Source organism: Rhinoderma darwinii, chromosome 7, assembly GCF_050947455.1.
Source record: "Rhinoderma darwinii isolate aRhiDar2 chromosome 7, aRhiDar2.hap1, whole genome shotgun sequence".
In the NCBI taxonomy this organism is placed as follows: domain Eukaryota; kingdom Metazoa; phylum Chordata; class Amphibia; order Anura; family Rhinodermatidae; genus Rhinoderma; species Rhinoderma darwinii.
The window spans coordinates 132,901,169-132,928,162 of record NC_134693.1 but is presented as its reverse complement, the minus strand read 5'-3'; the positions used below and the strand labels follow the sequence as shown (position 1 = coordinate 132,928,162).

The 26,994-nt window shown below is 43.5% G+C and overlaps 1 protein-coding gene across 4 annotated transcripts in view; it reads right to left on the bottom strand.

Annotated features, from left to right (window-relative positions):
- Positions 1-26,994, bottom strand: part of BRPF1 (bromodomain and PHD finger containing 1) — a 39,130-nt gene that overhangs the window by 11,301 nt on the left and 835 nt on the right. For 2 of the 4 annotated variants that reach the window (XM_075834081.1, XM_075834083.1), the window contains exons 2-9: positions 24,367-24,975; positions 21,921-22,880; positions 18,012-18,168; positions 16,360-16,455; positions 10,274-10,405; positions 10,040-10,186; positions 7,136-7,448; positions 5,362-5,673 (exon numbers count right to left, since the gene is read on the bottom strand). In XM_075834081.1, the coding sequence (XP_075690196.1) occupies positions 5,362-5,673; positions 7,136-7,448; positions 10,040-10,186; positions 10,274-10,405; positions 16,360-16,455; positions 18,012-18,168; positions 21,921-22,880; positions 24,367-24,965 (2,716 nt within the window). In that variant the 5' untranslated portion in view covers positions 24,966-24,975. The remainder of the gene's footprint in view (positions 1-5,361; positions 5,674-7,135; positions 7,449-10,039; positions 10,187-10,273; positions 10,406-16,359; positions 16,456-18,011; positions 18,169-21,920; positions 22,881-24,366; positions 24,976-26,994) is intronic. The other 2 variants (XM_075834082.1, XM_075834084.1) reach the window with 2 other exon arrangements.

Sequence of the window (26,994 nt, the reverse complement as noted above, 5' to 3'; positions counted from 1 at the left end):
GGGCGTTACAATTCCCCTAATATATCCCTACAGCCGGACTGTCACCACTGACTGGAAAGTGTCCATGTGTAGGGGCACACGTCCCACTGACAGGGAGAATGGTAGCTCCAAGTTGTCAATTTGTTTATACATTTCCAGGAGGAATAACAGAGGAACGACACAATGCAGAGTTATAAGAAAAGCTGGTTTGTTTGTTTTTGGGATGGAAAGCCAATATTTACTAAAAACAGACATGTCCCCTTTAAATAGGTTCCCTGTGATTTTCCATTGAGGTCTATCTTCAGGATGAATGTGAGAGTGGAGTGGCCATCAATGTAAAATCCCAGATACCCCCTTCTGGTTCTACTAGTAAAACATTTGACCTGAGCCACTGGGGCAAATACAATCCATGCTACTCGTATGCTCTCTTACAATATATATCCACACATGATGACCGCAGACATATAGAATACGTCACTTTTGCATTATTTTAGTATTTTGTTGAACCGTCACCCTGCCCTAAATGAATTTACTCTTCGAGAATGACATCAACGCAGAACAAAAACTTAATGGACAAACCGTGAACAATTTTCAGTGCAAGAACAATCATAGAAATGTCTTTGGAAAAACTCTAACTTCTACTGCACAGGAAAGTCTCTTGCCATTCATCAGACTCCTTCACGAAAGACAAATTTACAATAAGCGCTGAAAAGTTTTCCTTGTTTTAATTAAAGGAGTCTTCCGGCTGTATCATCTCATAATAAAAAGTGCTGCATCTTTCTAACATACTTTGCGTTTCAATTCCTTGCCATTTTCAAGACCTCTGCAGCCCTGAACTAAACTTCTCACAGCTGAGAATGTATCCAGTATAGACAATGCTACCCAAATCTTTCTTCTGTCCTGATACTTTGCTACAATGTATAAGTTCAGGACAATTTCCCATCTCTTGATTAAATCCTCCTATTCACTGGCAGCAATCAGAGATATTTAAAATGGGCAGGAATTGAAACACAAGGTATACTTAAAATTTGCACAGCTTTATTTACATGTCATAGTGACGTCAGAAGTTTTGATTGGTGGGGGTCCGAGCACCGAGACCCCCACGAATCGCTAAAATGAAGCGGCAGAAGCGCACGTGTGAGCGCTCAGCCGCTTGGTTTCTGTTTGGCTTTTTCCGCAAATCAATGTATCGTAGTACGGGATCAGTAGAAAATCTATAAGCCTGTACAGCGCTACATCGGCTTTCCGATAAATTACTATCAGAAACGAAGACGCTGAGAACTCACACGAGCGCTTCTGCTGCTTCGTTTTAGTGATTGGTGGGGGTCTCAGTGTTCGGACCCCCACGAATCAAAACTTGACATGTCAGAAGTTTGTTAAACGTTTAGTCACCCATTAAACGTTTGCTGCCCATCAAGGGCTCACATATAGGAGAGGGTGCCCCATGCAAAGCAAAAAAAATGAAAATGTTTATCTTCTATTCGCTCTGCCTCTATTTTATGTTCCCCCCTCGCCACTGCGCCCTGGCACTGACACCTTGTTCAAGTGGCCAGGGGAACAGCACAATGAGAGACCCCAGACCTGCATTCTGGAAAACAGGAACGTCTGATATTCCAGTTGTGGGTGGCATCTTTTACATCAGTAGTATCATCAGAACTGACCACAACAAAACTTTATTAATACAAGGAAAAAAAAAAAAATGTGCACACTTCTGAACGTCCTCGTCTCTAGGACAATAAATGGGTCCTTAAAGGGTCGCTATCAATACACTGGGAAACATTGAGGTCACTCGCACAAATAAGTTTTATGACCCGGTCAATACTGCCCGGATGACGGGATTATGTACCCTCTCTCGGTGGACGCACATGCAAGGTTTCCAGACCTCCCGTCTATCTTAATGGATTGTGAATCTCAGACGGGATTGGTTTGGCTCCAGGGTCCGCACCCGGTCGTAAAAGTTACTTGCTGCAAACTGACCCCATAACCTCTCTCATTCAACAATCTATTTATTGAAACAAATTTGACAGCAACCCTTTTAAAAAGGTATAAGGTGCCTATAACGAAAGAGAACGATATGTCAAATATATTTCTAATAGATCTTAAAAAAAAAGTAGAAAAGCCTTCAGTGTACATCTCCTTCACAGTAATGTATTGTTAGTTTTAGATCATCACCTCCTACAACAGGAAAAACTGGTATTTTCCCCAAGTCATAGGCATCTGAATAGTTTGTAAACTCTTACAGCTTAAAAGGAACAGACCAGGTAAAATGGATAGTCTGTGTTATGCCTAATGCTGGGCCTGAAGGGGCGGAGCATGACTCAGGAAGTCAAAGAACACCAGATAGAAGTCATGCTCCGCCCCCTCAGGCTAGGCACTAGGCATAACACAATGTATCAGTCTTACCTGGACTGTTCCTTAAAGTCACAACATGAGGATATTTTCAGTGGAAGACAACAAGGCCATATTCTAGTACTGCCGGCCCTTTTAGATGAAAGTAAGGAAGAGCATTAAAAATAAAAAAAATTCTATTGAACGAGCAAAAAAGGATTCTGTAAAAATGCATATCCCCGACAATCTCGACCTCACAAGTAAATATAGAGTTTGCGTTCCTTTGTGCAGATCTATTCAGTTCGGTTTCTAGGAAAGTTGGGCGACAACCAATATGGCCACCATTACATGTCTCACAGGATCTGTCACCAGCTTTGTTTTTGGATCACTGCATAACAAACTGGAACTACAATAGGAGAACCTTTCTTATCTACCTATATAACAGGCAGGCAAGTCCTCCATTATTGTTTGAAAACCCCCAGTATGTACTGCAAACCATTCCTACTATATAATGTAAGTGATCTACAATTAAAGGGGTTGTCCGTTTTCAGCTAATTCCCGTTATTTTTTTGGGAATAATTGAAAGCGAAACAATTTTCCAATATACTTTCTGTATTAATTCCTCACGGTTTTCAAGATCTCTGCTTGCTGTTATTTAGTAGGAACCTTCATTGTTTACTTCCAGTGGATGTGATTCTGTCCATGGTCTTGTGATGGACACACAGGTGCAGGGATCGTTACAGTATGTGTATCAGTGAAGTGTCTTCTAAGGGCTAGTTCACACAGAGTTTTTTTTGGGGCTGTTTTTGACGCGGAAGTTGCATTGGAAACAGTGGCAAAAACAGTCCGAAATCGCCTCCCATTGCTTTCAATACGAGGCGGAGGCGTTTTTTTCAGTCATGCTCTTTCTTCCTGCGTTTCCGTCTCTGACCTCCCATTGATCTCAATGGAAGGCAGAGAAAGCAGTTTTCGCTGCGTTTTTTTGTCCGCGGTGCTAAAAGGCCGCGGCCGAAAGACGCAGCAAAGAAGGTGCAGGCAAGTCAAAACCTGCCTGCTAAACAAACTACATGAACAAACCCTTAGGGTATGCTCACACACTAAACAAAAAATGGCTGTAAAATACGGAGCTGTTTTCAAGGGAAAACAGCCCCCGATTTTCAATCGTTTTTTTTTTTTTTGCATCAAGCGTTTTTATGGCAGTTTTTGGGAGCTGTTTTTCTATTGAGACAATGAAAAACGACTCCAAAAGCGCGTCGTTTTTACAAAGGGCTGCGTAAAAAAACACCCTGTCGGAACGAAACGTTATTTTTACCATTGAAGTCAATGGGCAGATGTTTTGAGGCGTTCAGCCTCCGTATTTTTAGCTATTTACGGCCCGAAAAACGGCTGAAAGTAAGCGGTGTGAACATATCCTAACTGTTCCAGCACTTGTGTGTCCATCACATGACCATGGACAGAATCGTATCCACTGGAAGTAAACAAAGAATGTTCCTACTGAACAACAAGCAGAGATCTTGAAAACCGTGAGGAATTCAACTCAGAAAGTATATTGGAAAATTGTAAAACCTTTACCTACTATACAAAAATAAACATTAAATTGCTGAAACCGGCAACCCCGTTAAAGGACTACCGTATATCTAGCAGTACCTGTAATGGACACATCTGATGTACAGGGATGTGGCTGACTGTAGGATTAGCGGACCCTCCAGCTTGCCTCATCCACCTGATGTCAGTGGGTTTTCATATTCTATTTCAGCTTTGCAGTGTTTTCGAGCTTGCAACACTGGGCAGATGATAGAAAGTTGAGACTACACTGTGGTCAGCACACCATTGGCTCTCCGAAGCACAGACCACATTAAAGGAATATTGCATGAAAAACCGATACACTGTTATGCCTAGTGCAGAGCCTGAGGGGGCGGAGCATGACACGGATTCAGAGAAAACTAAAGTTTACAAGTTTTGCCCGGAGTGTTAACATGTTGTCCCACAATAGGACATTTTTAAAACATCTAATTGACAGGCCATAAAAGCAACAAATGTCACATTGCGTGACGACCCCTTTAAAACCTCAAAAACGGGATAAACCAATTACAACCAGCAGAAGGAGCCATTCTGTGAACCTCTAGTTAAATAATTTTCCCATTGTAAGTATTCATTAGTGTATTCAGATCCCGGATGACTATTTTTTCTGCTAGATAATGCCTAAATATGTTCGGCCGTTACCTAGCAGGAAGAGGGTGACAACACAAAGTGCTTTTTCGAGCCATTAAAGGGGTGGTACCAAATTAGAAAAACATGTCTTTTATTCACAAACAGCGCCACACCTGTTTCTGGTACTGCAACTTCTCTTCATTGAACTGAATGGAGCTGAGCTGCAATAACACACTGTGGACAGGCGTGGCGCTGTTTTTGGAAGCAGCCATGTTTTTCTAATCATGGACAACCCCTTTAAGCATTCAGCACGGACTGCACATATTGACCAGCATGCAGCCTAGTGATATCATGAGGAATCTGATATCAGATGCAGAAGGTGCTGTTTTTGGTAAAAGGTAAGTAGTGGCATAGCCCACAAAATGGCTAATTCTAGTGCAGGAAGATCACAGATCCACTCTTATAAAAGACATTTCACATTTAACCACATGATCTATCCTATACAACATAAATAGCAGCATTTTTACATCCAGAAAAACGTAAAAAAAATAAAAAAAAGCACACTAACAAAATAGACACCAAGCATTTAAACTTTACTCGCAAACCGATATTCGGAGCACATGATATAAGGTATAAAAAAAAGGCGGCTTTGCTATTAGGTCGACCCCGAAAAAAATCATATATGTTGAACCACAAGTCTTTAGGATCTGCAGTTCAACACGTTGCCTATCTTTAGTAGGGAAAAGAAATGCGCCAAAAAAACACAAAACAAAAAACAGAAAGGAAAGTGCCGTATAACAACAATCACACACACATGAATGTAAACAGATCTGGAAACTATACAGAGCTGCAGAAGAGGCCCCTGCTGGAATCAGAAAGCAGTCAACTAACACAGGTCAGTACCTTTCCCCGTCTCCTGACTGCTGCTCTCTTCTGCAGCACTGTCCGTCTGTCCATCCTTCTCGGAAGGGCCATGCATAGGCAAGGTGCCTCTCCCAGCCAAATGTCGCGCCATGGCTCCGTCCCTTCTGGAATCTTGTTGGTGGGACATCTTACGGCGGATGGAAGTAATCTCCTTTCGGATCATCTTGGCCCGACGTGCTCTTCCTATGCTCTGTTTGCCCGCATTGACCTCATCCAGTCGTGCTAACTGGACTTTAAGCTGCTCTTCAAGAGGGAGAGGTTTGCGGTTGCTGGAGGGAGGTGTACGTTCATCTGGTGAAGATGTAAAATAAATCTAAATTATTTACGTAATTTTCTTCTTTGTTTATGTTAAAGGGCTTTTCCCATCAAAGAGCCACAAAGACCCCCACCAATCCCAACAGGGATGTCAGTTACTCTCTATTCACTCTCCATCGTAGTCAATGGGGGATATGGAAAGTGCAGCGTGCTCACTTGGCTATTCCCATATGCCCCATTGATTAAGAGTGGGTGCAGAATGAGAACTAGGATCAGCACCCCCATTCTATGAACGAATGTGCTTGGGAACCCCACTGATCAGACTTTTATGGGATATCTAGTCAATCTAGTCTAACCGCTGAGCCCCCATGACATCCAACTGAATATGGTAGTCACACTGTCTGTAGCGCTCGGGTCCTCGTGTCGGCAAACTTAGTGGATGAACAAGAAAGGTATAGGGATGGATCCAGCGCTGAGACCAGGTAAATTGGTTTAAAATCGGAAACTTCTTCCAAGTTTTATTTTACAAAAAAAGTGGTTTTAAAAAATAGACAATCAGTGTTCCTTCAGGATACAATGGCTAGTTGAAGGGAATAGGCGGGTGCCTACGCGTTTCAGACTTAGGAAGCCATGACTAAGGACGCAGATCGCGTCTGAAACGCGTAGGCACCCGCCTATTCCCTTCAACTAGCCATTGTATCCTGAAGGAACACTGATTGTCTATTTTTTAAAACCACTTTTTTTGTAAAATAAAACTTGGAAGAAGTTTCTGATTTGAAACCAATTTACCTGGTCTCAGCGCTGGATCCATCCCTATACCTTTCTTGTTCATCCAACTAATACCATAAAGTCCACGCAGAAAGCCTTTTTATGCCATAGCTATTGAAATAAACAACCACATTCCTATACTATATACAGACGTGAATCTTAAAAGCTATGTAAACCTTTGATAGACAAAAAATAAAGTTTGATAATAAAAAAGGTGTATCAGTATGTTTTGTGTAACTTTGTTAAAAATTATTTTTACTTTTTTTAGATACAGCTGCTCTGTATTCTCTATACAGAGCAGCTGTATCTAGCACTATTCACTGAAGTAGTCAGTCCCGCTGACCTAACTACTTCAGTGTCAGCGGGTCCCGTGTGTCTGTGATACGAACTTGGATGTAACAGTTTACAGGTGGATCCTGCGTGACCTGCTGACACTGAACCCGTCAGGTCCACGGGACGGACTGATTCAGTGAATAGCACTAGCTGTTCTGTATAGAGAATACAGAGCAACTGTATCAAAAACAGTAAAAATATTTAATACAAATAATTTACAAAGTTGCACAAAACACACGGATAAATTATTATTATTATTTTTTTTTTATAAATAGGAAGAATTTTGCCTATTAATGGTGTACATGGCCTTTAACATCAGAGCTCTCAGTTCTAGGCAGCTTTTTAGTGTGTGCTTTATAAAAATCATATATTATCCTAGTATGTCAGCACAACTTACCGGTCGCTTTGCCATGACGTACAGTCTCATTTCCCATGCCGACCTGGTGTAAGTGCATTCCAGTCTCAAAGTCTATGCCAATCTTTTCCGCCTGACGACGAGCCTGCCTGATGATGGCCGCCCCCTGCTCCCGCAGCCGCACGGCCGCCCGGTAGAAGATGGTGTCCTTAGAGTTATATTTGATGCAGTTGTTCACGATTAGGTTAAAGTCATCCTCAAACTGATCAAAGTTTTTGTAGCGGAGTGCTTCTAGGTTTGCTTTCATCGTCTGAAAATCCATTGGCTTCTTGATGTGTTCAAGGTAATCGGGGACCTTTGAAAAAAAAAAAGAAAAAGCCAAGGGCTAGAAGAAAAGAAGCAGCTTCCACCAGCCACGAGCTGTATAATATTACACAACTGACTGACAATTCGTGCCGTAAACAGATTTTTTGGGAAGAATGACAAATTCAATTATAACTGTGCAAAATAACATCAGCCTGACAGCCGAACATACGAGTGTTACTGGCAAAACTAAAATGAGATTTCATATACCAATGTACAATATCCAAAGCATAACACCCAGCATGTCATGCATATATAGGTTTAAAGGGGTTTTATGTATATAAAGCTTAAAGGGGTTTTCCCACAAAACACATGTATCCCCTATCCACAAGATAGGGGATACACGTGTTATCGCTGGAGGTCCGACCGCTGGGACCCCCCACGATAAGGAGAACGGGGAACCGAAAATCCCTGTGGATAGGGGATACATGTGTTTTGTGGGACAACCCCTTTAAAGGCTACGTACACCTTGCGGACCTGACGGGAACAGGATTTAGCACTAGATACAGATGCTCTGTATAGAGAAAACAGAGCAGCTGTATCAAAAAGTAAAACCATTTTTTTACCTGTGGATTGTGATAATTTATGATTCTGGGAAACCCCTTTAATACAGTGATTAAGCTTTATTGACAGAAGACTGAAAACCCCATTTAAAGGGGTTTTCCACACCACAATGTTATAATAATGTTATATTGCATGGGATCAAACCTCTAGGACCCCCACAATCACTACAACAAAGAGGTAACAGCGCTAGTCAAGCACAGCCCTTTCATTTTAGATGGAGGTCCCAGTGGTCGGACGACCATCGATCAGTAAGTGATGCATACCCTAGCAATGGTGGAATAACCCCTTTAATCTGGCTATAGATATAAAACGTCTAATTTTAAAAAATGATCGATGTAACAGACTTCCATTGGTCTGAAGTAATCGTGGATAGTGCCATAGCCAATTATAATAATTATAGATCGTAAAATTGCTCGGATCATTATCGATAAATCTTTACATCTATGGAGGGCTTTACACGAACAACAACTGTGCCCAGCATCAATGTCCACAATCGACCCTAATGGAAAACATCCTACAGCCATTCCACCAAGAAACTAATCATACTTTGATGCAATCAACATCCGGGCACATAATGGCATTAGAGGTGATGTAACTGGCTTTAAATAAACCAAATAATCAAACTTCTGATTCACCAAATGCCGTCTTCGCAATGATTGTGCCCATGTGGGTCGGATGAACAGACATGCAAATTCTGCAGCTTGTCTAAGCGACCGCCAATTATGTGCCCTTATCTGGGATGAAACATCCAATCTCCGTATCCCCCAGTTTTCTGGTCCCCACTGACTATGGCCAGCTGCTATGGAAAGCAGCCCTCACCCCCTTCCGACATTTCAGCCAAAGAGAACCATGATATTGGGTCCTGTTCACAATTATGTTCGTTTTTTCCCCCACCAGGTTTCCTTTAAATGTGAACGGTGCACACACACACACAAAGAGAAAGCCTGTGGATCCCAATTCCCCAACCTACAGAGAAAGTCTGTCATTCCCGCTTCCCCAACCCACACATAGAGAAAGCCTGTGAGTCCTGATTGCCCCACCCACACATAGTGATTGACAGCCTATCAAGAATGAATTTGTAAACAGAGTGGGGGGGGAGGCAGGACTCACAGGCTCTTGCTCTGAATCCTGGCAAAAATTTAAACCTCGTCATATCATAGAAAACTATATGTCCCTAAACTCAGCTTTCCCCCCTCTCTATGCAGCCCCTAAAAAGAAGACCTGTCAGATGCACTTTAAGCAATTTTCTAATATATTAATGTAGGTCACAAAGGTAAACCTTAAACAAGTGAATGAACGGAATAGATTCATGGTGCGGTCTGCATTTTATTAATGGGTGGATTTGCTCTTTAATGCATGGCTGAAGAAAAATCTACAAATGCCCTATCAAAGCATATAGAGATAAGTGAAGACTAACAGCCTTTAATGGCTTTGTACACCTTAGACATTTTTTTAATTTATTTTTTATATATAAAATGGTGCATCAGTGTGATTCCGAAATACATTTGATTAAAAATGTTACTGTTTTTTTTTTTTTTAGATACAGCTGCTTTGTATTCTGTATACAGAGCAGCTGTATCTTGTGCGGAGACCTCAATACGTCAGGTCAGCGGGACTGACCGGTTCAGTGACAGCAGGTCCTGCGTGTGATCCACCTGTAATCGATCACATCTAAGTTATGAACTTAGTTGTGATAGATAACAGCTCGATCCTGTCAGTCCGGCTGACCGACGGATTCTGGTCTCAGCGCAAGATACAGCTGCTCTGTATACAGGATACAAAGCAGCTGTATCTCAAAAAGTAAAAATAATCTTTAATAAAATGTGTTTAGGAAGTTGCACCAATCACACTGAAGCACAATTTTATTTAATCCCTTATCAGAATCAAATAATATTTGCCAATAAAAAAAAAAAAAAAAAAAAAAAATCACTGAAAAAACAGAAGTCACACTGGTAGTCACGCACCATACAGACAAAATGGTTATGAAATATAAAATGTGGTGAAAGATTGGATTCTTACTTCGTACAGTTCTGTTACCTCAGACAGAGGGACCGGTTGAGTAAATATATTGCTGGTGTCTTTCTCCTTTAACAACTCTAGTGTCTTTCTCAAGAGAATAAGAAATGGAGTCAGTTGGACCTCAAGAGCCAACTGCTGGATTTTTATCTGCAACAGAGAAGAAAAAAACACGGGCCTTATAGCACAAAACAGAGAAAAGTCTCATGCACGAGGTATCAGACATCAGATCATTACCGTTTCTCTCTTGTATTTCTCTCGCTTGCGTATTAATTCTACCAGAAGACGTGCCCTCTCCAGATCATGCCGGAGCCTCTGCCAAGATTTTAATTGTTCTTTCAGCATCCAGTTTTTATCCGTAGAGTCTTTCTGTTGAAAGATAAGCCGCGTTAACAAAAGCAAAAAAAAGTTACACATGATATATCACGTTTCATAAAAGTTTATATAGGTAGATAGAAGTGAACTGCATGAAAAGCATGACCGCCACAGGGTTCATTGCTCTTACTAAGAAAAGCCAGTTCAGTGACGACAGCTCAGCTGCGCCTACAAATCTGCTGAAGAACATTTAAAGGGTAACTAAACGTTTGACAAACTTCTGACATGTTATAGTGGCATGTCAGAAGTTTTGATTGGTGGGGGTCCGAGCACGGAGCCGCTTTGTGTCTGTTCGGCTTTTTCGGGAAATAAATGTATCGGAGTACGGGCTCAATAGAAAGTCCATGCGCCCGTACTCCGATACATCGGCTTTCCGGAAAAGGGCGAAAAGACACGAAGCGGCTGAGCGCTCACACGAGCTCTTCTGCCTCTTAGGCCCCATGCACACGACAGCAAAAAACCTCAGTTTTTGCGGACCGCAAAAACGGAGCCATTGACTTTCATTGAACACTGACACCTTTCCGTAGCACTACAGAAGGGTGTCAGTGCCGTGGAAATGTTCCGGGAATTATGGAACATGTCCGTTCTTTCGCATTTTGCGTGCCGTGCTCCCATACTTTGTATGGGAGCACGGCCCGAAAATGCGGCTGTCAGTCAGCGGCCGGCCGTGCCCGCAATCGCGGGCCGTGATTGCGGGCACGGTCGTGTGCATGGGGCCTTAGTTTGAGGGATTAGTGGGGGCCTCTGTGCTCAAGCTCCACCAATCAAAACTTCTGACATGTCAGAAGTTTGTCAAAGGTTTAGTTACCCTTTAAAACTACTGTAGAAATTTCACCCAAAAATCTGTATGCCGATGGCACCTAAATATCCCAAACCTCCAAGGTATTCACCAGAAGATCGAGACGCTTATCTTCTTTTTGTAAAATGAAACGGAGACTAAGAGAATAAGAGCGAGTCCCTAATATACACTAACAAATTAGGACCTCCAGGCTATGCCCACCTTAGAATCCAGTGTTTTTATTACTCCGATGCATCTAAAATAAACAATGAAGCAATTTTGCAAATATTCTGGATTAAAACTCTCCTACCGTTTTGAGTATACAGCGGTGTCTCCATGGTTACAGACTACAAACTTGTGCGTAGTCGGATTCTGCAGTCGTGTGTTAAGGGGGTTTTCACCGGGCAAACGATTGTTCATAGAACACTCATTGCCGATAATTTCCCTGTGTAAACAGGGCAGCGATCAGCAGATGGACGAGCAAACGCTCGATCATCTGCTGATCGTATAGTTTAAAAAAAGTTAAATATTATCGTTGTCGGCAGCACATCTCCCGGTGTAAACAGAGAGACGCGCTGCCGACATGATAATAATGTATAGGGACAAGTGATCGGAGTCACGACCGCTCGTCCCCATTGATAGCTCCGTGTGACAGGAGCAAACCAGCAACGATCAACCAGTTGTCTTGCTGATCGGCGCTTGATCATAAGTAACATAAGCTGCAGGATCAGATGGCAAAGTGTTTGTTTGTAGTCTGTAACCATAGAAACACACAGATCTGCATTGGAGCTGTATGCACAAAATAGTAGAGGTAAACTCACACGCGAGTATCAGTTCCACACATCTGAATGCCGTGGTTTCTGCATCAAGCACATGAATTTCTGCAAAACTCATTCTGATGAAATGGAAGTTTCTGCAACACCCTAGGACTTTTTTTTTAATAAAGACTTTGCAAAGTTGCTTCATTTTATATTTTAGATGCATTATTTGCAAAGGTGCTTAGTAGTTGGTAATAAGAACTTTTATAGACTTCAGACGACAATCAAAAACATTAGGTGCAGAGGTGTACGGACTCCCTGGCTCCTGCAGCCACAGATACACAGAAATATGGAGTTGCTCCTTTTTCAAAGGGCAAACTCAGACTTTTCCACGGGCCAAAATAATAGGCCTGCATTCTCCTGACCAGACAAACTTTAGGACCGGTCAGTTCTCCTGTTTTAGTAAATACTTGTATTACCCAGAAAATTATCAGTCTGAAGCTGCTTTCCTTAAAATTCTACATTGTGCCATTCCTCTGTTATTCCTCTTGGAAGTGTATGAATAAATTGACAACTAGGCGTTACCATTCCCTCGACAGTCAAATCAGTGCTGACAATGAACAGAGGAACGACAATAGAGTTCAAGGAAAAGATGCTCCCAAATTGTTATTTTATGGGTAATACAAGCAATTTCTAAAACAGACATGTCAGGAGAAGAGACCGTAATAAAGCCTTTGTTCCTATGCCCTATTAAGGGTATACAGGGGTTTAAAAAAATAATCTCAGGACTCCCCTCTATTACCCAGAGCAGAGAACTCGCTCTTCATGGACCCGACCCGTCCTTGCATTACATAGCCGCCATGTAATACTACACTACCCCTGTAGGGGCTGTTGACAGCTGGGTTGGCTTAGATGAAAATTCTGAGGCTCAACAGAACCAGATCGGTTTGGCAAAATCACTATTTTCTGCTCATTGGCAGCTGCATAAAGTCCATTTGTGACAGCTTTCCCAGGGTTTATGTATACGAGTTGCCTGCACAATCCCAGACCGCCACCACATGATCTTTGGGTCTATTAAACCCAAATGAAGAAAAAAAAAACACAAAAGATCAAGAAAACAGGACTGATACTGAACCTGTACAAACTATTTCTTAGAATTTTCTATAACCTTGATATCACGTTCTATGGAATTGGGGGGACTCTGTGGTCGATCACTTGTAATGCCGCTGTTCTCCTCCTGTAGTTAGTCCATAGATTAGGGCTGGGCAATTAATCGAAAAACCGAAACCGAAATTCAGCGCAATTAAACTACGTCATCTTGTGCATTTCGGTTTCCTCAATTATTTTTTCCCGGTTTCATCTGTATCTCCGTCCTCAGGATGCAGATACAGCTTAATCCAATGGTAGAGTAGGGAGCCGTAAGGTCCCTGCTCTACTATTCGCTATGTATTGCCGTACGCTCACGGTTCAGCACAGACAGGCATGAGACAATGATGTCATCGCGCTTGTTTGCACCAAGCCACACAGAACGGAGGAGCAGAGGGATCTACTCCACTCATTGTTGGAATTAGGGGAGTATGGATGTTAATCAGGCAGTATTGGGCTGTGTGGAGGGCAGCTATAGGGGCATTATACTGTGTGGAGGGCAGCTATAGGGGCATTATACTGTGTGGAGGGCAGCTATAGGGGCATTATACTGTGTGGAGGGCAGCTATAGGGGCATTATACTGTGTGGAGGGCAGCTATAGGGGCATTATACTGTGTGGAGGGCAGCTATAGGGGCATTATACTGTGTGGAGGGCAGCTATAGGGGCATTATACTGTGTGGAGGGCAGCTATAGGGGCATTATACTGTGTGGAGGGCAGCTATAGGGGCATTATACTGTGTGGAGGGCAGCTATAGGGGCATTATACTGTGTGGAGGGCAGCTATAGGGGCATTATACTGTGTGGAGGGCAGCTATAGGGGCATTATACTGTGAGGAGGGCAGCTATAGGGGCATTATACTGTGTGGAGGGCAGCTATAGGGGCATTATACTGCGTGGAGGGAAGCTATAGGGGCATTATACTGCGTGGAAAGTAGCTATAGGGGCATTATACTGCGTGGAGGGCAGCTATAGGGGCATTATACTGCGTGGAGGGAAGCTATAGGGGCATTATACTGTGTGGAGGACAGCTATAGGGGCATTATACTGTGTGGAGGGCATCTATAGGGGCATTATACTGTGTGGAGGGCAGCTATAGGGGCATTATACTGTGTGGAGGGCAGCTATAGGGGCATTATACTGTGTGGAGGGCAGCTATAGGGGCATTATACTGTGTGGAGGGCAGCTATAGGGGCATTATACTGTGTGGAGGGCAGCTATAGGGGCATTATACTGTGTGGAGGGCAGCTATAGGGGCATTATACTGTGTGGAGGGCAGCTATAGGGGCATTATACTGTGTGGAGGGCAGCTATAGGGGCATTATACTGTGTGGAGGGCAGCTATAGGGGCATTATACTGTGTGGAGGGCAGCTATAGGGGCATTATACTGTGTGGAGGGCAGCTATAGGGGCATTATACTGTGTGGAGGGCAGCTATAGGGGCATTATACTGTGTGGAGGGCAGTTATAGGGGCATTATACTGCGTGGGGGCAGCTATAGGGGCATTATACTGTGTGGAGGGCAGCTATAGGGGCATTATACTGTGTGGAGGGCAGCTATAGGGGCATTATACTGTGTGGAGGACAGCTATAGGGGCATTATACTGTGTGGAGGGGAGCTATAGGGGTATTATACTGTGTGTGGGCAGTGTCAGGGGGTATATTATATACAATAGTTTACAGCAGGCTCAGGGGATAAATATTAATTTAAAGATGTAGCATGCAAATAGGGGGCGTGGTATGCAAAAAGGGGTGTTGCCTAAATAGTTCAACTAATTGGGATTTTTATTTAGGTCATAATCGCCCCGGCCCTAGCATGGATCTACATTCTGCTCCTTATATCCACGAAGATGTGTGGAGGGCAGCTATAGGGGCATTATACTGTGTGGAGGGCAGCTATAGGGGCATTATACTGTGTGGAGGGCAGCTATAGGGGCATTATACTGTGTGGAGGGCAGCTATAGGGGCATTATACTGTGTGGAGGGCAGCTATAGGGGCATTATACTGTGTGGAGGGCAGCTATAGGGGCATTATACTGTGTGGAGGGCAGTTATAGGGGCATTATACTGTGTGGAGGGCAGCTATAGGGGCATTATACTGTGTGGAGGGCAGCTATAGGGGCATTATACTGTGTGGAGGGCAGTTATAGGGGCATTATACTGTGTGGAGGGCAGCTATAGGGGCATTATACTGTGTGGAGGGCAGTTATAGGGGCATTATACTGTGTGGAGGGCAGTTATAGGGGCATTATACTGCGTGGGGGCAGCTATAGGGGCATTATACTGTGTGGAAGGCAGCTATAGGGGCATTATACTGTGTGGAGGACAGCTATAGGGGCATTATACTGTGTGGAGGGGAGCTATAGGGGTATTATACTGTGTGTGGGCAGTGTCAGGGGGTATATTATATACAATAGTTTACAGCAGGCTCAGGGGATAAATATTAATTTAAAGATGTAGCATGCAAATAGGGGGCGTGGTATGCAAAAAGGGGGCGTGGTATGCAAAAAGGGGTGTTGCCTAAATAATAGTTCAACTAATTGGGATTTTTATTTAGGTCATAATCGCCCCGGCCCTAGCATGGATCTACATTCTGCTCCTTATAGATACATTCAAAATGTGTTTCTACGATTAGGGTCATCCAGTATCTTTTAGAGGTTTAAACCATCAATCAATGCTTCCTCCATACAAGCATAGCCCGCCGTCATGTACCGCCTGCACCAACTGCAGTACATGCCCTGATTTTCCAGCAAGTGTCCGCCACATGAAGTCCCCAGAAAGCATCGTAAAATGAGAAGTTGTGTAACTTTGTATTATATATTGGGCTTAAAATCCTCACCACATATCTCTGCTTGCGGTCAGTGAATAGAATAATTATTGTTCACATCCAGAGGCGGAAAATCTGTCCCGATTTCATGTCCAACTAAAAAAAAGGTGTTTCTCTTGTTACAGAAGAAAGATCTGATACAAGCGCACAGCTGCTACAGTGTGTCAGATGTACATAATCAGGTTGGGTTTTCAGTCTCTGGATATAAACAAGCAAGGTTTCCATTCACGGAAATCAAGCATGGTTTATAGGTGTATATATATTATATATATATATATATATATATATATAGCACCACTACATATAGGAGTAAAGATTCCCTGAGGGTTGGATTTACAACGATCGTCCCATCATAACCACAAAACTTACCAGGGAAAGACAAAACATAAGACAAGTCAATGCAACTCAGAAGACGGTCACTGCAGCCACCTTGTAATCACCTTAATAGTTTGGTCCCCCTTTTCATCGTTTGACATAGACACTGCCCCCGGGTGAACAGAGACATCGTCAGATTTAGGTATTCTCCACTTCATCTCCTATTGGGAGAGTAAACGCTTTTATTTATCTGCTTTTGACTGATCCATCCATGACAACGCCTCACCTTTCTTTCTACATAAGGGTCAGGAGTATACGGCACTGTACGGTTTTGGAAATAAACAGATACTAGAATAGAAAGAAAGCTGGCCCGTCTCCATCTATGCCCAACAAACAGAACACACATTTTTATTCCAATTAGTTTGCAGGTTTCCCGAAAATTACTGTATACACAGTTTAGGTCTTACAGGGGTATTCCCATCTTAAACAATTATAGCATATCCAATGCGCTTGGCTATTTCCGTAACTCCCATAGACTTCAAAGTAGAAGGCCGCGTGAAATCAGGGCCACCTCTCCATTGTTATTTTTGGGGACGGTGGCTGCTGTGAAATCGGCAAATGGGGCCACGGGACCCCCTGTTCTCCCGATACATGAGGGTCCCAAAAGAAGGGACCTGTACCCATCACACATTTATGACATCCTGTGGATATGCCATTAGTGTTTAAGATGGGAGCATTTCCCTTAAAATTAGGACAAAATCCCCAATAAATACAATTATTTAAGAATTGCTTAAAATTCGATTCAGCAGTTTTACAGCTCTACTCTTTTCTGGGAAAGCTGGGTGACAATCAATATGGCTGTCATTTATTTTCCCCCAGGGTTATCACTCCGATTTTCCAAACCTCTGAATGGCAAACCTGATAATTTCTTTGCATAATTAGTCTGAATTAAATGGCTTATCCAGGTTGTGAAAATTTTTTTTTTTTTAGGGACTGGAGATGTAATAAATAAACAAACCAAAGAAGAAATACTCGCCTATCCTTGCCCCGGCGATCCAGCGCTGCGGCTCTGGCGGTTGTTCACATGCACATAGTACGTGACCGCTGCAGCCAATCAGAGGGTTCAGCGGCTATATGTTGCATTTCTGGCACTATGCTAGAAATACGATTCGCCACCAGTGAGCCCTCTGATTGGCTGTAGTAGGCAAATGCATGTAAACAACCATCGGAGCGCCAGCTTTGGATCGCATGGGGCAAGGATAGGAGAGTATTGCTTTATTTATTACATCTCAACAGCCGAATAAGAAAAAATAAAAAAAAATATATATATATATATATCTATATCCCGGATAACCCCTTTAGCATTTGGAAAACTGTCCAAAGCAGGGTGCACTCCGATTCCAGGCCATTCCCACAGGTTGCTACAATAAGTAGATTTCAGAGCAGGAAAATACAGGCACTTGAGTTATACATTTGAAAAGAACATTAAAAAACAGACTTTTGTTGCTACTGGTCTATGCAGCATCACAACCCGTCAGCAAGCCATGCAAAAGCACTGACAGCTCATCATATAGCTCATAAATCTCCCCAGCGCCTCCACACGCCAGCGGCTGCCTATGAGCGGCATTACAGGACAATGATAATGGGGGTGTTTAGATCTGCGGCGGGCAGCATATAATCACGATCAGTCAATCTATGCTTTACAAGCCACGGTCCCGCTTTCTAAATCCTGTCAAGTGTTGCAAAATGCAATAAAAACACCACACTGCATTCTGACCTGTTCACAGTTCCTTTGAGACTGTAAGTGCGTCTGTAAGCGGCGCAGCAAGGGTACACCGTTGCGGGATTGTCGCTTTAATGTCCAGTAGCTGTGCAACCTCTGCATGAACTGGCTCTTCCTCTGTAGGGTTAGGCAATTGGTGATCTTACTGAGTCTAAGAAAAAACAAAAAAAACAAAAAAATACATACAGCGATATTAAAGCGATATAACAAGACCAAAAATATCAACTAACAGTCTAACATGTTCTATATATCCAGTCTACTATACAAGACCATCAGAGTTTCATGATGTATATGACTACTATAACCAGAGCGACACTTCCACGCAGAAACCACCGTTCTCAGGTCATCGCGCTTTCCACGTCTAAGTATAGCTGGAAATGAAGCTCAGTGTCATACAGCTCTACAATGGGGGTCTTTACATTACAGGGACCCATTAGAATAGTTCACAACCGATACAGCATTAGGAAGGTTTTAGAAAGGGGGAACAGAGGGAACAGGCCGCATTCAATTAAGGACCGTGCTCGGTCCCTACTAGTGAATTCAGAAATTGCGTTCTCCAGGATGCAGAAAACAGAAGGACCTCCATGGATGAAGAGGGGGACAGACACATTTGAATTGAGACAATCGTATTATATATTCACATGAGCACTTCAACTACATCGTCCAGGTATGCAAGCGTGATCACTTATATCCTGGAGGAGTTGTGGCTTTATAATGCAGCAATACAGGAGGCATCAAGGACCACGTAATGTCTGACGACAGCTCAACTTCAGCCTTGGCCATAACAAGCCGCTCGCTTATGTACATCACTTACAGGGGTCACAATACTGCACTTTCTACATAAATTATTTTATGCCACAGTTTTTCCAAAGAGGAAAAGGAAACCCGTTCATTGTAACGCAACATCTGACTGCTGTGCCCAGTCGTGGATCAGGAACGGGCAAATTACTGTGGACTCGAATCCTTGAGCGGTCTAGAAGGCTCATCGTCTGTTTTTATTTTTAGTCACCTGTCGATAGGAACTTTCACGGACGTTAAAAACAACACTAAATGTTACGCACCAGTATACAATTTTTGGACGCATTGGCCAACTGGTTGTAAGGACTTGGCCACATCTGCAAAACAAATGGGGGACCTCAGAACAGCCAAAATTGCAAAGTTATTGATTTTGCAAGTCTGACATGACAGATTGGTGCAACAACTACCAATAAAATTGGACAAAAATTGGATAACAACGTAGTCTGAGATGGAGTATGACGGCTGCTTTTCCCCTTTAAAAAGTATCACAAATGATGTTAGCGTTCTCGTCTCCCACCAAAAGTTTAAATCTAATGGCAGAAGAGTTGGTACAGTTGTTGTTGTTGTCAGGGCAACTGCACAGCCTCCCCCAAGCCTTTCCTGCATAGTAGCTTGGCTGTCTGCCTTGGCACGAGTACAGCCCGAACTATCACCTGCGTCTCCAGCCATCGGATTCTAACTTCTGGCGGAGAATAAAGACCAGTAAGATTGGAGGTACGGCTGGGATATCGAAAAATAATCAAAACCGAAATACAACGCAATTAACCGATGTCATCTTGTGCATTTCGGTTTCCTTAATTATTTTTTCCCGGTTTCATCTGTATCTCAGTCTTCAGGACGCAGACACAGTTGAATCCAATGGTAGAGCAGAGAGCCGTAAGGTCCCCGATCTACCATTCACTATGTACTGCCGTACGCTCACGCCTCAGTATACCGCAGGCTCAGCGTATAATTATTAATTCAATGGGGTAGCATGCAAAAAGGAATGTGGCCTAAATAACCAGACATTAATCGTAATCAATTTATCGTGATTTTGATTTAGATCATAATCTCCCAGACCTAATTAGAGGTAACCTTTAATGAGGACCACCGATCCATTTGAGACAGACTGGTTGCTAGGGATATACCGCCCTCTTAGCTATAGCCTATTATAAGGGTTGTCGGACAGCCTGTCCCTAGCAAACAGAGCAGAAATGACACTGAACGGAAGAAAAGGAGGCTGTAGCTGGCCACTCGGGCTCTATAGGGGGGGGAATGGTAGCTTCATGCACTTGTCCGGGGTATCCTACAACTGGATTCCTATCGCATAAGGCTTTATTCACATCATGTTTGAGCCCTAGGTTTGGTGTATACTGTGGGAAAAAGGCCTACGCTGGTATACTTTTTTTTTCCACTACGCTTTCCTATGTAGAGCCATCACGCAAAAAAACTATATACCGCATTGTATACGTTCTCCTTGTACATGAACGTCTATGGGCAACGTATGCGCAGACGTCATGTGAACGGAGCCTAAGAGTAGACAAACCAAATTCAGAAAGAGCACAGGCCGGTTTGCTGCAGGGAATAGAGTATACTATAGTTCTAGGATAAAGCTGCTATTTCTGAAAGTATTACAATTTTTTCCTACTAGGAAATAAAAAACAAAAAACAGCACCACATTGAACGAACGCTTTATAAATAAATGATACCACGGCAGGTGCGGAGGACGACCTGCTGCAGAGAACTAAATGTCAATGGACAATACATCAATAATGAATACATTCTTCAAAGTATAGATAAACGAGTTCTGGTACTAAATAGTAAAATACCATTTTTCTCGGTGATGGTTGTCATGACAATCACTACAGCAACCGTGTACTATAGTGAAACTGCCATGGAAACAGACAAATAGCTTACAAGTATGAACAGATAATATCTTAAAGATCTTGATCTGTGACTATTTAATGTATATTACGCACTGGATCATTACAACTGCCGGGATCCTCAGAAAGCAGGGACTGCGGGATCCTCAGAAAGCAGGGACCACATCAATAGCTAAGCACGGCAGCTCCTTCACAATGTTTCCCTGCACAGCGATGCTCCCGGCCACCCGCTGTGAAGGGAACTGAAGCACGACCACATTCACTTGTGGCAATTCCCTGCACATCAGGTGGCCGGGAGCGCTGCTGTGTAGGAGAAAAGCCAAAAAGGGACCTGGGTCTCTTCATTCTCCAGATTGGTATGGGGTCCCAGCGGTCGGATTCCCATTCATCGGATCGTTATGGCATATCTTAGCCATATGAGAATACTCCTCATTGCTATTCTTTTACGATCACAGACCTTTATTACTGGACCTACGAATCTCAGACTGCCACAAAAATAATGGACAGTCATGTGCCAGGCTTAGACAGGAAAATTTCTTTAATCCGACATTAACGGGACCTGACAGATGCCATAATATGAAATATTCAATTTTATCAAAATGTCAGAATATAGTGAGCATACTAGTCATTTTAGATTTTAATCACAGAAGTTTCTTAATTGGTTCTCACCGGAGCAACTTAAGCTGCCCATCCACATTAGATGTTTGTCGGCCGAACCAGCCAATTTAGGCAGGACCGACAGAGCATCTAATGTGTATGGCGGCGTCCCGATTCTCCCCCGATGGCAGATGTTGGGTGACAGAAGAGTCGGGCATGTTACGTTTCAAAACGCCTGATCCTACTGTTTGTTATTAGATAAGCCACTACCAGATTTTCTCCCTGAGAACACATGCATGCCCGGCAAACGAGCGAACGAGCATTCGTCCGACAGCTATCTAAAATGTATAGTATGGCCAGCCTTACAGTGCTGTGCAAGACTTTCAGAAATTCTGGACAAGTGGATGCAGGATTAAGACTGGAATCACACACGCAGTTTAAGCCTTTTTTTTTTAGCCTATGTCAAGTGTGGATCCAAAAGGAATGGGAAATATAAAGGAAGGACTTCCTGTTGGATCCACTTCCGGCTTTGAATCAAAAACCTGCATAAAAGGAATTGTAAGTTTGATTAAACAGATGACTTACCGACAGCCATAACCAAGGGTTAGCCGCCATTTAACACATATTGCTGCTGTAATGTATTTACCTGTGTGGGGGAATGCAAGGAACGGAAACAACTGGGGCAGCAGCTCTTTTTTCCGCGAGGATTTTCCGCGCTTTTTTCATTTTAATCCTGGACTTGGCCTTTGCTTTCTTCACTTTTTCCGAACTCCAAACTTTCCCCTCATCTTCTTCCTCATCGTCTTCCTCCTCCCCTTCACTATGGGAGAGGGCCGGGAGTTTACACACAGAGCCGGGTGGTGTGTGGATATCGCAGTAAGCGGTTTTGCGTACGCTGAAAGAAGTGCCGTTGGCTCCCGTTTCCCGCACAGGTTCCATTTTCATGTAAAGTCCAGCCTGCTGAGCACAAGTAACATGAAAGGCTGTGTAACAGTTTGCTTTGTGACACTGGATACAAGCTCCTGAGCCACGCTGTTTGCAGATGTAGCACGTCAGCTTCCAGCGTGCTGGTGGAATATGTTCGATGCTGTCTATAGGTTCTAGGAAGACTGTGTTAGCAAAACAAACCTCAGGAATCCAGAGAGCGCAGACCACATGGGCCCAGCGGCCATCATCTGTCTGCTTAAACGCACCTCCCTTGTTTGGGCACAGTGCACAATCCACAGCCCTGGAAGGTGACTGTAGACACCTCCTGCAAAGCCACTGTCCCTCGGGGATATAAGGCACCCCATAGCACTCCTGGTGCACAGCCAGGTTACACATGTCACAAAACAATATAACATTGCTGTTCTGACATTCCCCATCATTGCAGATACAGCACACTGCATCCTCGTCTATTAACGCGTTCGGGTCCCCTTTGTTATGGCTCTCGAAGTACGACTCCTTTTCCAGTCGGTCCATTAGGTACTCGAAGATCTCCTGTGGGATGGAGTTGACTCCTTCAGTCTTTCGCCGTTCGTTCATAATGTCGAGCCAGATGTAATCCTCCTCGTCCATGTCATACTCCACTTCTTCATCCAGCTCTTCTGCAGACTTCTCAATGTACCTTGAAAAGCAGAGGAGGAAAAAATAGCCAAAAGCAAAAAATCAGCAGTTATCCTACCAGGAATCAGGAGTTCTCCAGCCAGGAGAGAATTGTTAGCAAATTTTAAAATGTACCAAAATATTAAAAACTTTGATCAAATAGTTATTGCGACATAAAACCAAGCAAACCTACAATGCTCATCATTCTATATTATTATTGGGAATACATGCAAGAGGATCTTAAAGTGTAGGTTTATTTAAAAATGACTATTATAAATATCAGGTAAACGAACGAGTGATTTGTTCGACTAGAAGATGCTGTATGAGAGAGCTGAAATAAAAAAAAACTGCGGTCTGACTATGTCGTTTTCCCACGTTAAAGGGGATGTCCAGTCCCTAAAAATTGATGGCCTATCTTCAAGACAGGCCATCAATATCGATCGAGGTCGGTCTCCCGGGATCCCCGCTGATCAGCTGTTTTGAAAGGGCCCCTTCATTCCTTATCTGCGTGTACTGTGAATCGCAGACACACTGGTAGCCGCGGTTCACAGCATTACAGACTTTTCCCATTCACTTTAATGTTGTTCGTACATGCAGCTTAGTGGAGGTACCATCACTACCCCAACATGGTCCAGTCCAAACAGAAGCCAAGGCACCAGACTCCTTATTGTTCTAGGTTCAAAAAAACTTCTTTAATCTACATTTACAGAAGCATACAACGGGCAACGTTTCGGCCATACAAGGCCTTCGTCAAGCCATACGGCTCGTATGCTGGAAAAGTTGCATGCTACTGTACCATGCAGAAGAAGACACAGTAGAGTCCGGAGCCTTGGATTTTGTTTGGACTATAGCCACAGTGTATGCCATAAACGTCTGATAAGTGAAGATGCCACCTCTGGGAAACGGTGGCCCCGATTCCCAATCGGCCATGTCAGGGAGCTGCTGCATCCACGTAAAGGTTGTATATTCCAGAGGTGGCAACGCATGTCTATGGGAGTTATGGAAATTGCCACCTCTATATTCAATCTTTGCTCGGATGCAGCCATCACCTCACATTGCGAATCGCAGGTCCGATGACCCCTCTGGATATGCCAAAAGTTTCTTTGGTGTGAAAACCCCTTACACTCTGACTTGCATTGTCTTCTCCTGGTCAATCAAAGCTCAAAAGCTACTTATAGGTATATTATATTTATTTGTAAGTTTATCAGCAACTCAGGAAAGTTCATTTTAAAGCAAACCTACACCGTAATCGTTGAAATCTTGTGTCCACATGCTCAAAAGTGAGCTAACCTCTCTCCTTAGGAAACGTCGAAACACAGGTATGACCATCTTATGTAGAAACTATATTGAACAAATCAAACACTTGAGCAGTGCTATATTCTTTAGATTTGTTCAGTACCCGTATCTGGAAATATCCTAGGGAGACAAGGTGATAATTCACCATCATCAGTGTGAGTGGAAGCAACTGAAGGTGGAAGAATTTAACAATCAGCTATAATGCAGGTTACCTGTAATAAGAAGAAGGACGGGCAGGAGCATCTGGTGTGTCCTGGTCCAGCTCCCGGTAGACGACCTCAGGAAGTTTTGGCGTGGTACCTGTGGACGCTCCGTGGTGATGGTGATGGTTTGAGTCCTTTCTCTTGTCCTTATTTTTATGTTTTCCAGATTTAGGAGTTGCAGTCGGAGTCTCATTGTTTTCTTTATTGCTCCCATTCTCAGGGGCCTCCTCCGGGACGTCGTCGTCTTCTGAAACTACATCCAGATTGTCCAAGATACTTATCCGGTGCACCCTCCCGTGCAGCTCTACTTCAACTAGGCGCTGGGCCTGAGCATAGGTCATCACCTCTCGTGCAGGTGACTGAGACAACTCAGAGTGAGTAGGCGATTGCTTGTTAGCGGAACGAGGCTGACGGCCCTTCTTCTTAGATTTTCTGATGGGCGTCTGCTGTTGGAGTGGTGGGTTGTCATGGTCATAATGGTAAAGGTGGTACTCGATCCCACTGTAGCTTTTATAGATCCTTCTGCAAGTTTCTACTGGACATTCGTAGGGAGGTTTAGTGGCCCTCAAGTTGTGGCAAAAAGTCTTGACATCAAAGTCCACACCCATTGTGTTACATCTGCAACGAAATATAAAACAAGCACGTCACTGAGTGAACCGAAATAACCAAATGGATAATGTTACATAATTTACTTATAGTACAGGACAATCAACTGCTAAACTTTACAGACCAGAGATGGACAAAGTACAGTATTCAGCCGGCAAACAGGCGGTACTTCATTTTTGTGTCCTACTGCAGACAGGGCAGAGGGGGGCTCCTGCTGCAGCCAGTTGTCTTACAACCAGATACAAGAAAGTGAGGATTAAGGTCTATTCACAGGGTGTGATCAAATCGGTTTGTTTTACATGTGTTTTTCACGAAATTGAGGCGCAAAATGCGATCTGACTGCAGTTTGAATAGACCTTTATGAAATCACGCTAGTGATAATCGTAAACTTGGACGAGACCAACCCCAGGAGCCAGGTAGTCAATGGATATAATTTATCAAACCTGTCTAAAAGAAAAACTGGCCTTGGAAAAAAGAAAGCTGCACTGTGATTGGTTGTTCTGCCCAAGTTTTGCCATTACACCGTTACGATAAATGAAGACCTAATCTGCCTAGAAACGTATTGTTGGAGCTCAAATTTTTGGATTGTCCTCTTTAGGTTATATTCACATGAGGCAGAGTTGTTGCAGAAATTTTTGCAACTGCCCCATTCATCAGAACAGGGCTTGCAAAAATCTGTGTGCATGCAGCGGAAACAACCCCAATTAAAGGTGCGAAATGGATTTACCGTCGCATATGCCACGTCTGAATAGACCCCGATGTGCCTTCGGAAGTTCTTACTGTCTGGCTATACAAAAATCAAATTGACTCCTGGAGGAATCCCATTAACTGCCCATACACATCAGATTAATGGCGGATTCCTATAATCTAATATTTATGGGGAGATCCCGACTGTTCTCCGAAATCAGGAACATGCCCGATCCTTCATTCTGCCAGGAGATAAGCAGCTGTCAGAAAGATCTGGCGGCTACTTAACACGCAGCTCAGGCGATGGCAGCGTGAATGTTTATGAGGCCGAACACCCGCCATCTGTATGGCCGGCCAGGCTTGAAACCTATAGTAATTTGTCCGCCATTGCCTTTACCGGACCACTCACTCAGGACAACCCTATTTCCATGTCAATTGCTGGGGTCTGACGCTGATCAGCTGCGATCCCTGGGGGGGGGGGGGGGTGGGTCAGTATAAATAATATTACCTTTATATATTATGATGCGTATGGTCAGGTAAGGCCCCTTCACATCATGTTTATTCCCTACGCTAAGGGCGGATTTACACGAACGTGATTTGCATGTCGTTTCTTTTTCCACCGCTCGTGGGAAAAAACGCCTCCACCTCCCATTAAAATCAATGGGAGGAGATTTCGGCAGTTTTTTGCTGCGTTCTCCGACACGGTTTTCACGGTCAAAAACACGGCAAAAAAACAAGGCCTAAGGCTATACTCACACAATCGAGTATCAAGTTAGCCGTGAAAAACGTCCGTTTCTCATGGCCAATTTGCACCCGTTTTTACACATTCTTCATAGACTTAAGTCTATTGAGAGATCCAGGAAAACGGGTAAAAACGGCCGTGTGAATAGCGCCATAGACATGCATTAATTTTAACACAGCCGTGAGACTGCCGTAAAAAAAAACGACCGTCACACGTCCCGACTTTTCCTGTCGTCGGAATAAGCCCTTAGGCAGCTTGTGTTTAACATGTACATTGGGAGATTTTCCCAGCGTATACGTCAAAGTTAGAGCAATAAACATGATGTGACGGGGCCTGAGACGATCGGTCATCCATAAAGAAGGGACGGCGCCAATACAGGCGTCATGTCACTGCACCAGGACACAAACAATGGCGCTACAGAAATGAAAGCGGACCGGATCAGAATTTTAAAGCTAAGCATATTACAAAGGTTATTATTCTCTTATTTGGAGGAGTTTCAGGGATTGTAGGGACATCGGACATTGCCGAAGCCGTCAGTGACACGTCAGTATGGGGAAGATTTATTAAAACTGGTGAAAAGCATAAGGGTATGTGCACACACA